General features: G+C 41.5%; 2 protein-coding genes across 10 annotated transcripts in view; both read left to right on the top strand.

Moving 5' to 3' along the window:
• The first annotated feature begins 2,393 nt into the window (after positions 1–2,393).
• LOC148893662 (heterogeneous nuclear ribonucleoprotein Q) lies at positions 2,394–9,917 on the top strand. 3 transcript variants are annotated; one of them, XM_089004469.1, is made up of 12 exons: positions 2,394–2,552; positions 4,098–4,257; positions 4,888–5,006; positions 5,532–5,639; positions 5,784–5,897; positions 6,106–6,282; positions 6,752–6,887; positions 7,072–7,277; positions 7,355–7,504; positions 7,576–7,697; positions 7,775–8,100; positions 8,490–9,917. In XM_089004469.1, exons 2-12 carry the CDS (start codon positions 4,110–4,112, stop codon positions 8,516–8,518), a joined length of 1,635 nt encoding a protein of 544 aa, XP_088860595.1. In that variant the 5' UTR covers positions 2,394–2,552; positions 4,098–4,109; the 3' UTR covers positions 8,519–9,917. The 3 variants fall into 3 exon arrangements, with proteins under 3 accessions (XP_088860595.1, XP_088860597.1, XP_088860598.1); XM_089004471.1 differs by having other exon boundaries at positions 8,493–9,917; XM_089004472.1 differs by lacking the exon at positions 4,098–4,257 and having other exon boundaries at positions 2,403–2,552.
• A 358-nt stretch (positions 9,918–10,275) lies between these two features.
• Positions 10,276–12,429, top strand: part of snx14 (sorting nexin 14) — a 28,827-nt gene continuing 26,673 nt past the window's right edge. For 2 of the 7 annotated variants that reach the window (XM_089004465.1, XM_089004467.1), the window contains exons 1-2: positions 10,336–10,848; positions 10,934–11,054. In XM_089004465.1, coding sequence (XP_088860591.1) covers positions 10,694–10,848; positions 10,934–11,054 — 276 coding nt within the window. In that variant the 5' untranslated portion in view covers positions 10,336–10,693. Of the gene's footprint in view, positions 10,849–10,933; positions 11,055–12,429 lie in introns of all 7 variants that reach the window. The other 5 variants (XM_089004464.1, XM_089004466.1, XM_089004463.1 and 2 more) reach the window with 4 other exon arrangements.

The raw sequence follows: 12,429 nt of genomic DNA on the forward strand, positions 1-12,429 counted from the left end.
CTTGGGCATGCTGGATCTGATATTCCCATCTCTTATGGGGCGGTAGCCCACCTACACCCTGAACTGGTTGCCAACCAATCGCAGGGCACATATGGATGAACAACCATTCACATTCCAGAGTGTTCAATTAACCTATATTGTAAACATTTTGGGAATTCGGGAGGAAACCACAGTGCCCGGAGAAAACCCACGTAGTCCCGGGAAGAACATGCAAACTTCACACAGAGAGGCCAGAGCAGGGGTTTAAACATATATATGACCTCTGCACTATGAGGGGCGTGCTTTTCAATATAACCTTGAAAATATATTGTAATTTCACGCTAGACCCTAACATTTGATGGGTTCTGTATAAAATGACTATAATTAGTCAATCCAAATTGTACTACTTGCTCTGAAAACCTTTAATGTGAAAACAATCACATCTTGATTTCAAATCCATTGTGCGGGTGTATAAATAAAAAATAAATACAAAAACGCTTCTCATTTTCAAACATGTATAGAAGTGACACCCTTCAGATATAAAATTAAAGCTGTGAAAATGGAAACGCAAATGATATCAGATGTGAAACGATGATGACTATCACATTTAGACACTCAAAATATATATTGACTACTGTACTGTGGCTATTTTACTTTCACAGTGTATGTATTTTGAACTGAAATGAATCAATCATTAATCTACAATTGTTCTATTTTTGGTATTGTTTTAGTTGTTTGGTTCTTTAAAACATGGTGTATAGTATAATGGAGGAACATGTTAATAAACAGAGTGAAACCTGATAGTCTTGAAGAGATCAAAATCTGCTTGCCCCCAGTATCTGAAATGTCAAGGATTAATATGAATTTATTTTGTTTCTTGTTCCTAAAGTACCCTCTTCCCACACGTTTGGTTGTTCGGGTGATAAATCCCATGGCTTTTCATTCAATTAATGAGAAAGATGGGGACTCATGCTGATACAAACAATTTATTTGGCTAGAGTGTATGTATTGCAACATTTGGACACAGTTCTTTGGAACAGCACTTTTTAGGCAATGTTTACATGAGTGCATCCAATTTCTGATTCATTCTTTACCAGTGACGTGCGGTGCGGTTCATGGCTGGTGAGGCACTGACTTCATTAATGACGTCACCGCACGTCTCTACTTAGTATTTGAGCGGTAAATTCAGCGATTTTGAAAAAAATCCTAAAACGGTGAAGTTAAATGGACAAGAACTTTAAAGTACAAATCACTAAATACATCTAACTGTTTAAATTATTTTTTCATTTGATATTTCCATGACAGCTTTCCATGATGACAGGTGAGGCACTGCCTCACCTGCCTCCACTGACTGCACGTCACTGCTCTTTACCCTCACATTCATTACATCTAGGCTTTTCAGGCATGTTTTTTTGTAGCTGTGTGTGGACATTGTATGGGCTGTATCAATAAGACTGGTTGGATATCATGAAAACATAAAAAATGTGGCACGAAGAACCACCCTGATTTTAGAGATTTTATGCCTAAAAAGAATGACTTCAAAAGCATTCCTTTTTGTTCCCTCTTATATAATACTGTATAGTAATGGGATGTTGATTTTGAAACACGTGAAGGACATACTTTATACACTTTGAAGCAAATACAACTGAACAAAATACCATCAACAGTGAGATCAAAGCTGGTGGTCGTCAGCTTTAATTGCAAAATTCCAAGATGTTAATGAAGAAATCCACTTGCCTGAACATTTTACGTTGTAGTTGTTGTGTAATGGTCAGCGTGAGGGGGGAGAAAGAAACAATGAACAATCGCTCGATTTCCCTTTTAAGGGAAGTCAACGATATGCCCAAGTGGAACTGTGCTCCACCACATGAACGACAAGAACGAGTGCAAACCAGCTTCATCTGCTCAAATAATTCAATTGCTTTCCTTGGCACGCACCCTTGTCCTTTTGTCCATGTTGATTTGCGTGAAAGCGATGAAGAGAGTGACACGGTGTGGGAGAATGGGCAACCTACAATGGGCAACTCCGCTATGTTAAATTATACAGATCATACAAAATGAATTTTTTTCGGCGATACTTCAAATAGAGTGTTTGGTTATATGTCCCCTATTAACCAAGATTGCCAGCAAGCCGTTAACTATCATCAACTCAGTTGAGTGTCTTTAATGTTGTAATTCGTAGATATCCACCGATAGTTGCATGGTTGCGCAAGTAGGGGCCCGGTATAAGATAAAAGAATAAGCACATTCGACATTCGTAGTACAACGGTCTCCTTGATGTTTGCCATAGATGAAAGCCTTCATGTGTACTCTGTAGTCCGAAACCCTCCCTCCCAGGTTTGGCAATCTATACTGTACACACGCTTACAAGGCAGAGCCCGTGCACAACTCGCCAAGAAACCCCATCGACGAGACAAAACTCGAGGCGTGAACGTGGCAGCCATTTTACATCATCAAGAGTGAATGACTGAGGCCGGACCCGTGCCGGGAGTTTTCCACTTTTTCCGTCTTTCAAACATAACCTTTATCTTCCAAATTAACCAACAGCCTACACGGTGGTGATCCAGCGGCAGGTAGGGCGATTCCTACTCTTTGGTCGGGTTATCGTTGCTGGGTTTGTGTGTGAAAAGTCCAACTCGTGCCCTGCTGTTTCAAACAATGTGGAAACTGGTGGTGGCTGTAATCGAGTTCTCCGGACCGGCTTTTTGAAAATGGACTCTTCCTATGTAGCAGCACGTTGGCAGACTACGCACCTAGCAAGCACTATCCTTAGCCCACAATGCTTCTTATGATCCGGTTTAACTCTACTTCGGTATTTTCCGAACTAGTCAGATCAGTGCCGAGCATTGCCGTTCTAACAATGGCCTCACTGAAATTCCCATCGAATTAGCATGCTAGCGAAAGCTAGCCTATTTTGACAGATCATGGAGTTGACACGCTCATTGTCATCACGGGATAACTGAAGATAACTGGCTATTGCTATTATCAATGCTATCGGCGATATTTGTAGATCGTCGAGTGTACAAGACAGATTGCCATTTAAAGTATGAAATACAGCTACAACATGCAAGGCATCAATCAAACTCGCTGTTATTGTTCAATAAACAACGGCTAGCTGGATTAGCTTTAGCGCCCTGCAAACTAGCCCACTAGCTTGACCAGCGTGCACGATGCACACGCTTAACTTCAGTCCGCCTCGAAATAACCAATTTGTGATTATGTGGTGCACGTTACGAATATTAATTGCTCTTTGGAATTCATATTCTCAAAATCGTCGCCCTAGACGGATGGACGTTTTCTTTGAAAGCACGTGCTTACCGACATGACAGAATTAAAATATTTTCAAGGCAAATGTTATGTGCTCCAGTGTAATATTGGCAGGCAATAAAAGCACGAAGTTTGTGTTATTTTAATCTACTAAAGTGTACCTACCACTTAGAAAAAGGTACGTTCCAGATTGCTGCAATGTGAGCTGGGCTTTTGGCCTACGTAAGCCTAGACGGTCAGAAAAAGGTAAAGCCCCCAAAGATGTTTAAATATAGCACCAATGAAGTGCTATTCAAAAGGTGGCACAAAGTCTAATAATGAAAGTCGCATTCTTTAAATATAAGTTGGCACTGCGGAAACTGGAGCGCTTTGATGGAACACGTGTATCGGCTATCTGGTCTGTGCTGAAGTCGGGGCACAGAAGGTAAGCTAACATGTAATTTGGAGCTCGGAGCAGGGGAGGTTTCTGCACTAGAAACACACCAACTTAGTCTTGACAAGTGGACTTGGCAGAGCTTTGTGACGCTGACATCGAGTAATGTTTTACAAGATGTCATGTTATCGATAACTATAGAGAAGTAAATGGGTGTGCAAGACTTGTGTCCAATACCATGCGGGTTACGTGATACGGTATATATTTGGACAGTGATAACTCAGTGTATAGATGTCTGCAGACATCATAGCAATAGTAAATTTAGAACTCTTGCCCTTTGCTATGGACAACATGTATTTCACAGAGAAAAGAAAATTATGAATATGACCTGCCTGTCAAGTTTGAAACACTATCCTAAAAACGCATCCCAAACCATGCCATTGCATCAGGATTAATTTGGCTCATTGCATTTACACAGATTTCTGGGGACATGGCCACAGAACATATTAATGGAAATGGTCCAGAAGAACCAATGGACACCTCTGCTGCAGTTACCCATTCTGAGCACTTCCAGACTTTATTAGAAGCTGGTTTACCACAGAAAGTTGCTGAAAAACTAGATGAAATTTACATAGCAGGTAAGGCACTGTTAACACATTTGCATATGATAATATGCAACTCTTTTTGTCGGTAAATATCTTGCATGTACTGTCACTTTATTGCCATTTTGAGTGGGGGAATTGGGATCCCGAAGCAACTTTTTGTGGTTCCTACCAAAATGGGTACTGCAGTGCTACATAACGTTACATTACACATCACAACAGTGAAAGTGTAAAGAGTGGCAGCATTTGCATTCCCTATATGGTTGCTTCACTACAGGTGTGAGGTCAACAGCCTTTCCCCCTCACTTTGGGTATCTTCTAGTTGATCCAATCTCCCACGCAATTTACCACAATTTTGTTCACATTGAATCAGAATCATCTTTATTGCCAAGTATGTAGAACACACAAGGAATTTGTTTCTGGTTGAAGCATTTGAAACAGCAAGCAATTAGTTATAATCGCAACGATATGTTTAACTGCAGGACCTCTGAGAAACTTTTTTAGGGTCCCGTTTGGTCAGCCACAAACCATATGTATGTACCGGTGTGACTATTATAGGCACAAAATTACTTTTATGTGTACTACCTTTCCGTGTCTTAGACTATATTGGAAATTAGGTACTCAACCCTTTGCCTCTGCATGTGTTTACCCCAACTACTACTGCAGGATTGGTGTCACACAGTGACTTGGATGATCGAGCAATTGAGGCTCTGAAAGAATTTAACGACGAAGGTGCTTTACAAGTCCTTTTGCAATTCAAGGACAGCGACCTCTCACATGTTCAGGTAAGGTCGCAGGAACCACAATATTTATGTATGTCTTCAACCTAGGAATTATTATAAGTATCATTCATTAGAGTGCTCTTGCCATATGGAAGTGTTAATTGCCTTTTGAATGACACTTGGTTGCTATCAGCTGAGGCTGTGAGTCAGCCATGACAAGTTTATTGTGTGGAGTGGGGGCGGGGTAAATGACCCTCGCTTCCGGGGAAAGTTGCACCAAACATCCCTAAACACACGGTTTTATGTTCCAACCTTAATTTATTCAATGCGAGACTCATGGAAACAAGTGTTGACTATTTTGAGATTTTACTATTGTGTTAAAATATTGAAAAGGAATGCCCCGGTGGCCCCTCAATTGTTTCATTTTCCTCTATGTGAATTTTTGGTCAATTCCCACAACTTCTGCATACATACCAAGATGATGCTAATTCGTGTTTTTGACAAAATACTGTTGTAGTTGCCAATAAAACCCCATCTACTGAATGTCAATTCCATCTTTTTCCCCCACATGTTCCCTCTTCCTTTCAGAACAAAAGTGCCTTTCTTTGTGGCGTGATGAAGACATACAGGCAAAGAGAGAAACAAGGGACCAAAGTGTCAGACACTAACAAAGGACCAGATGAAGCCAAAATCAAAGTGAGAACTAATTTAAAAAGTGCATGAGAGTATAAATCCTTCAGAATAAAAAATCGACCTTACTCAACTAAGGTCTTTAATGCAGCCAAGATTATAATCTTCCGAAGACTCGATTTATTCTACAACATCACTAACTGTTGTCAGGCATTGCTCGAGAGGACTGGCTACACACTCGATGTCACTACAGGCCAGAGAAAGTATGGCGGTCCGCCTCCTGAGTCAGCTCACTCAGGGGTACAGCCGACTGTTGGGACAGAGGTAAACAAGTTATTTTTATTGTAATTCTCAAAGATGGGGGATGGTTTGGCTGTGAAGACAGTTTTCGTCTCACTGTAGAAATCCCACTTAGAGTGTGATGGCTTTTCGCTAAGAGTTGATTGAATACCTAAAGTCAAGATTTGTATCTCATAGCTCGGGCTTGTTTTAAAACACAGCCATTTGCATGCAAATTTCTCCCTCTTGCCAGATATTTGTTGGCAAAATCCCCAGAGACCTCTTTGAGGATGAGCTGGTTCCCTTGTTTGAGAAAGCTGGCCCTATCTGGGACCTGCGCCTGATGATGGATCCGCTCAGCGGCCAGAACAGAGGCTACGCCTTTGTCACTTTCTGCACCAAAGAGGCGGCACAGCAGGCTGTCAAACTGGTACGTGCCTTCTGCAACTTCAAGGATGAGTGAAAAGGCTGGTATGATGTCATGGTGCCAACTGATAAGTACTGGTAATCTGTTTTGATAGTCGAAAGTAAAATACTGAGAATTTTATGGCGTCCCACACATTGCAGAAATGTATCACTGATATAATATTACAAGTAACCTTTGAATTGACAGCAATGCCCGCTCTTTATCTCTGATCTCCTTCACTGGATGAAAGACACTTTGATCTTCTCGTCTTTGTTTATAACTGCTTCAAACATCAAAGCCTGCAGAAAAGTGGTTGACATTGAATGACTTGTGTTGTATTTTGTTTTTGTTATGACTTTAAGATGGTGCTGCAGCCTCTACAGTAGCTCCAATACTTGTTGTTCTACTTTATTCCTTTCATAACTTTGCCGCTGTAAATAGAAATTTCTACATTGTGAGACGAATAAATGTTGTTATTCTTCTTGCGCTGCAGTGCAACAACAATGAAATCCGACCTGGCAAATTAATCGGCGTGTGCATCTCTGTGGCTAACAATCGACTGTTTGTTGGCTCAATCCCCAAGAGTAAAACAAAAGAGCAAATTGTTGAAGAATTTGCAAAAGTGACAGGTGAGTGTTTACAATTTCTAGGTTTATTTTGTAATAATTGTTTTACATATTGTTGTTTGTAGTCATGTGAAAGTCATGGTCCATCACTTCCCTCTCCTCAGTATTTGTAATTAATGACCAAGGGTAATTATTACTGTAGATAAAAAAATCACACTTTCCATTTCCTACTTTTTGTGATCTACAGAGGGGTTAAATGATGTGATATTGTATCACCAACCTGATGACAAGAAGAAGAACCGTGGCTTTTGTTTCCTGGAGTATGAAGACCACAAGACGGCAGCTCAGGCTCGCCGACGTCTGATGAGCGGCAAGGTGAAAGTCTGGAATAATGTGGTTACTGTCGAGTGGGCAGATCCCATCGAAGACCCAGACCCAGAGGTCATGGCCAAGGTAAAGAGCCTGAGGTGCAAATTTCCCTTTCTGGTCCACGGTAGCACAGCTCTTATGAAATGTGCTTCTATTCACAGGTGAAAGTGTTGTTTGTAAGGAACTTGGCAAGCTCTGTAACTGAAGAAATTCTTGAAAAGGCATTTAGTCAGTTTGGTAAACTGGAGCGTGTGAAGAAATTGAAAGACTACGCATTTGTTCACTTTGAGGAAAGAGATGGTGCTGTCAAGGTACTGAAATAAGAGTGGATAGCTTGTCACATGTCCAGTATGGGAAGGGATTTTAATTAATTGTTTCACAGGCGCTTGCTGATCTCAATGGAAAAGATCTGGAAGGAGAGCATATTGAGATAGTTTTTGCCAAGCCTCCTGACCAGAAGAGGAAAGAGCGCAAAGCGCAGAGACAGGCAGCCAAGACACAAATGTAAGAGGACTAAAAGTAGACCTTAGTCTTGAATTACATTTTAAATGCAATTTAAATGACTTTTTTTCCATTTGCAGGTATGATGAGTACTATTACTATGCGCCTCCACACATGCCGCCACCCACGAGAGGCCGTGGTAGAGGTGGACGTGGAGGTTACTCTTACCCTCCTGAATACTACAGCTTTGAAGATTATTACGATTATTATGGATACGACTACCACAACTACCGGGGCGGCTATGACGACCCCTTCTACAGCTACGACGATTTCCAGGGCTCTGGGAGAGGCAGAGGAGCAAGGGGCAGTGTGCGTGGCGGTGTTGGTCAGACGAGGGCTCGTGGCGGCATCACGCCACGAGGGAGACTGGCCTTTTCGCAGCGGGGCGGCCCTGGAACAAGCAGAGGTAATTTTGTGTGATCATAATATCTGTCACATCATAAAATACAAAACTAGTTTTTTGTCCATGACGTGAGAGTAAATGACCTTCCTTACCTTAACACAACAAAAACACTTTTAATTCAAAACGAGAACAAAATCTGTCAGATTGCAAAAATGTAAGTACAGTAAAGTCTCGTTATATCGATATCGGTTATATCGATAGTACTGCTTATTACGATACTATTTCTATGAACGCAAGGAGAAAATGTACATGCCGCAGGATCGGATATATCGATAGTCCGGTTATATCGATATTTTTCAGACTCCCGAGAATATCGATATAACGAGACTTTACTGTACTTTAAAAGTTAAAGGATTCAATAAACTGACTGTCTTCAACTCTGATTGGTCCAGCAGGGAAGCGGGGCCGAGGCCGGTCCTGACCTGTCACTCACAGCGGATACTGACTTGATGTGTGGGGTTACACCATGAGCTGCAAAGGATGTTGAAACAAAAAAGTGACAAAAAAGGTCCAATGATATTCCAGCCTTACATAAGAAGAATCTCCCTTCCCAAAGTTTTGTTTTGAAAAGAAACTGCCACCTTGAAAAAGACAACCGCATGATTGTGGTATTCGCTTAAGCCTCTTTCACCCCTGAGCCCTAATAGCTTGCCCTGATACAGGGTTCATATTATTGCCCTAACAATCCCCCCTCTTCCCTATTCCCTGAACATGCCATTTTAAAATAATTATTGATGAATTTGCACTTTTAAGTTTCTTAGGTTTGAAGTGGCTCGAAGGAGCTTGACGCTATTGTATATTTTTGTGCTAATCGCAATTTTAAATGTTGGAATATCCATGTTAATCGTTTTGATGTGGATGTTTGAAAGAGAACATTTGCAGTTTTTTTATTTAGGGTGTTCCCACCTGGCATGGATAAGTCAGGCATTCCAGGAAAGTGGTTCTGTTCAGAACTTGTCTTTAAAGGGTTGGTTGACTACCTCAGTACAGAGGACTAAACGACCCGGCCTGTACTGTAAATAGGGAAACTATATTGATGAAAACAGGGCTTGTTCTCATTAAAAAAATATGCACAAGAGCTGTAGCACACAAACAATGTACTTAATGTAAAATAGTCATTTTTGCTGCAGCTCTGACACTGCAAACAGTCAAACTGGGCATGCAAAACAATCTCATGAGATGAGTCAGAACAAGCTCTGATTTTATCCTATTTTAAACTGAATTAGCTGCCTTGCTTCTTCAGAGTATGTAGTTACTGTTTGTATAGTTTTTTTGGGATAAAATGTTACTTTTGTAAAGGCTTCAATGTCACAGGCATCAGATTGCCTTTGATATTAATCGCTAACAAAAATAAAAGCCCTGCAGTGTCCCTTTTGTGCCACTGTCAACCGGTGGTTTTGTTTTTATATTGAAACATCTTCAAACAGTTGAACACCGGACGGATCCTTTGTCCATATCCTAAACCACTGACTAACACAATGCTCGAAATCCACGTGGTGATATTGCCCAGACAGAACACGACTCCTGATATGGTTTTGATGTGGGATCAAAGTAACATCTTGGTCGGAGGGATGCTGCAGAGATTACATTCTATTTCCAGGTAATAGCTCCAAGAAAACTGCTGATGAATTCCAGTTTTCTACAGGCTACAGTTAACTCCCTCATTGAAATCATAACCACCTTTTCAGAAAAAAAATGCTAGCAGTTTTAAACTATTGTTGGTGGCCAACAACATTTTTGCATTCCTGCAAATAAATTGTTTTATACTGTAAAATGGAGGTGAGTGTAACTTATTTTTGTAATAAAGTTTTTGATTTCTATCTGTGTCTTATAATCATTTGATTAAATTATCCGCCAGACTGTATTTGTAATGCACCTGGAATAACTAAGCAAATTACGTGAACAACATTAGAGATTATTGAAAGCCAAATAAACCAAGTATTTCACTGAAATACCATCTTTAAAACATTGGCAGATGTGAAGAGTCATAGCGACGGCCTATTTTGGAATTCTGAATTAGCATCTCTGGTGTTAAGCGTAGTAGCCAACCGATGCTGACGCAGAAGTGTTTTGAATTAGACGGTTTGGGGAAACCGTGAACACCTTGCGTGGCAAACGGCGCTTCTAAAAAGTCGTTAGCAATAATGCCTTGCTCCGTCAAATCAACTTATTTCATAAAATGGCCACGTAGGCTTGACCGAGGTCAACAACATTCCTTGCCTTCCATTTCCTTAAATACATAAAAGAAAAATGGCGACGGTTCAACGACCGCAGAGAGGCCGGCAGAAGACCACTTGTGAAGTACTGTAGTTTGTTTTCACATAAACCCTGGGTTTAGGTTGTGCTATACATCGAACGCCTTCGAGGCCGTAGCGGATGTGACATCACCCCGACGCGCAAGCAGACGCACACCCTTCCTGACGCCCCCTTTAACGGTCTCAAGTGACAGCACAGAATGGTGGTCACTCGAAACTCAACACTCCTCGATCGGACGGTAAACAAAAGGGATGGTTTAATGTGTATCCCTGTCCTTTGGGAGACGATGTAACATCTGTAAGTCAAGTAGTTTAACAACAGCGAATTGCAGCTCGTTTGTATGCGTGACGAAGCAATGATGGGATGCACCAGGGTTTGTTTGCAACGCATACGGCGAAAAATGAAGTTGGACCTTCTACGAGATTTGTGCCGACAGTATCCCGTCTTCTGTTTCCTACTACTGGTCCTGCTACTGTCCACTGTGCTGTTAAACAGGTAACCGGAGCGGGTTTGCGTCGCTCCAAAAATTCTATCCGTTTCCCTGTGGACGACTTCAATTTGCATTCCCGTTTTAAAACAGGTACATTCATATTATCATGGTGGTCTGGTCCTTTCTTGCTGGTGTGGTTACATTCTACTGCAACTTGGGGCCAGAATCTCTGCTGCCAAACATCCTGGTCAACATCAAGCCAAAGATTAAGGTACAGTGATACCTTGGCTTACGAACTTAATTGGTTCCCAGACAGAATGTGTAAGGCCAAAAGTGTGCATCCCAAAAATTAAATTCCCATAGGAAGCCATTAAAATGAGAATAATCTGTTCCCAGGTCCCCATAAAACATAATTTTCCACATTCTAATTTTCTAAGCCTTAAAACTACTCAAAATACAGTAAAGTCTCGTTATGTCGATATTCAAGGGAGTCCGAAAAAATATTGATATAACCGGGACTATCGATATATCCGACCCTGTTTGCATGTAATTTTCTCAGTGCGTGCATAGAAATAGTATCGATATAACCGGGACTATCGATATATCCGATATCGATATAACGAGACTTTACTGTACCTTATTTTATGTATAATGAATGTGCGACGGTATTATAATTAAAGAAATAAACTCTACTCTATAATAAAGTCGTTTTATTTACCTTTGTGATGGTCGTTGATGGCTTGATGGAATGGAGTGGCCGGTTTCCTCAGCATAAACCACTTGATGAGGAACGTAACCGCCTTCTTTCACCAATAATCCCTTGTAGGTGCTTTCTCTGTGATAATTGTATCTAGTTCCTCATCAATTGTGTTCTGTTTAGCTGGGTTGATAGCTTTTTGCATCAAGTGTACAGATGGCTTGTGCTGGTTGTTTGTGGAGCCTGATTGCTGGGGTATTTTAACCTTGCAGTCTACACTCTGCCTTTGAACTATCAAAGTTAAAACTCACTGTTGTCTGCCTGTCTCTTTAATGTTTAAACCATGCCCCCTCACTGCTGCGTTCGTGACCAATCACATGACTTTACCTGGGGGCGGGGAAAAGAGGACAAAACAGTCGGCTGCCATTTCGTTGTTAGAAGAACGTTGTTAGAAGAACGGGGCCGTCGCGAACGACACATACTCTCACTGAGGCAGCTCCGTGTACGAAAAAAGTTTGTATGCTAAGGTAAAATTTTCATAAATGTTACGTTCGTAGACCGAAAAGTTCATAAGCCAAGGGGTTCGTAAAAAACAGTGAAGTTCTGCATTGGTGACGACCCAAGACCAACGGTGTCTGAGGAACCGGTCAAAAGCCTTGGCAGGTGGTACAATGCAAGCCTAAGAGACAAAGATCAAGTGGACGTGGAAATGGACGCCATCCATCGCAGTGCAGCAGGCCACAGCAGCCCTAAGGCACAGGGACAAAAAGACACGTCCAACTAGGAAGAGAGGGCTTTGGCCTTACAAACAAACCATCTTGGTGTAAGGCCTCAACATCAGAAAGAAGGAAAATGATGATGGAAGAGCTGCGCCGCCAAGAGGAAGCTGAAAGAACTGCGAAGGCTGTCTCTCTTGCCAAGCAGGGGCAATGGACGAGGTGGGAAGGCC

Source organism: Hippocampus bargibanti, linkage group LG09 (genome assembly GCF_051943395.1).
Source record: "Hippocampus bargibanti isolate YZ-2025 linkage group LG09, ASM5194339v1, whole genome shotgun sequence".
In the NCBI taxonomy this organism is placed as follows: Eukaryota; Metazoa; Chordata; class Actinopteri; order Syngnathiformes; family Syngnathidae; genus Hippocampus; species Hippocampus bargibanti.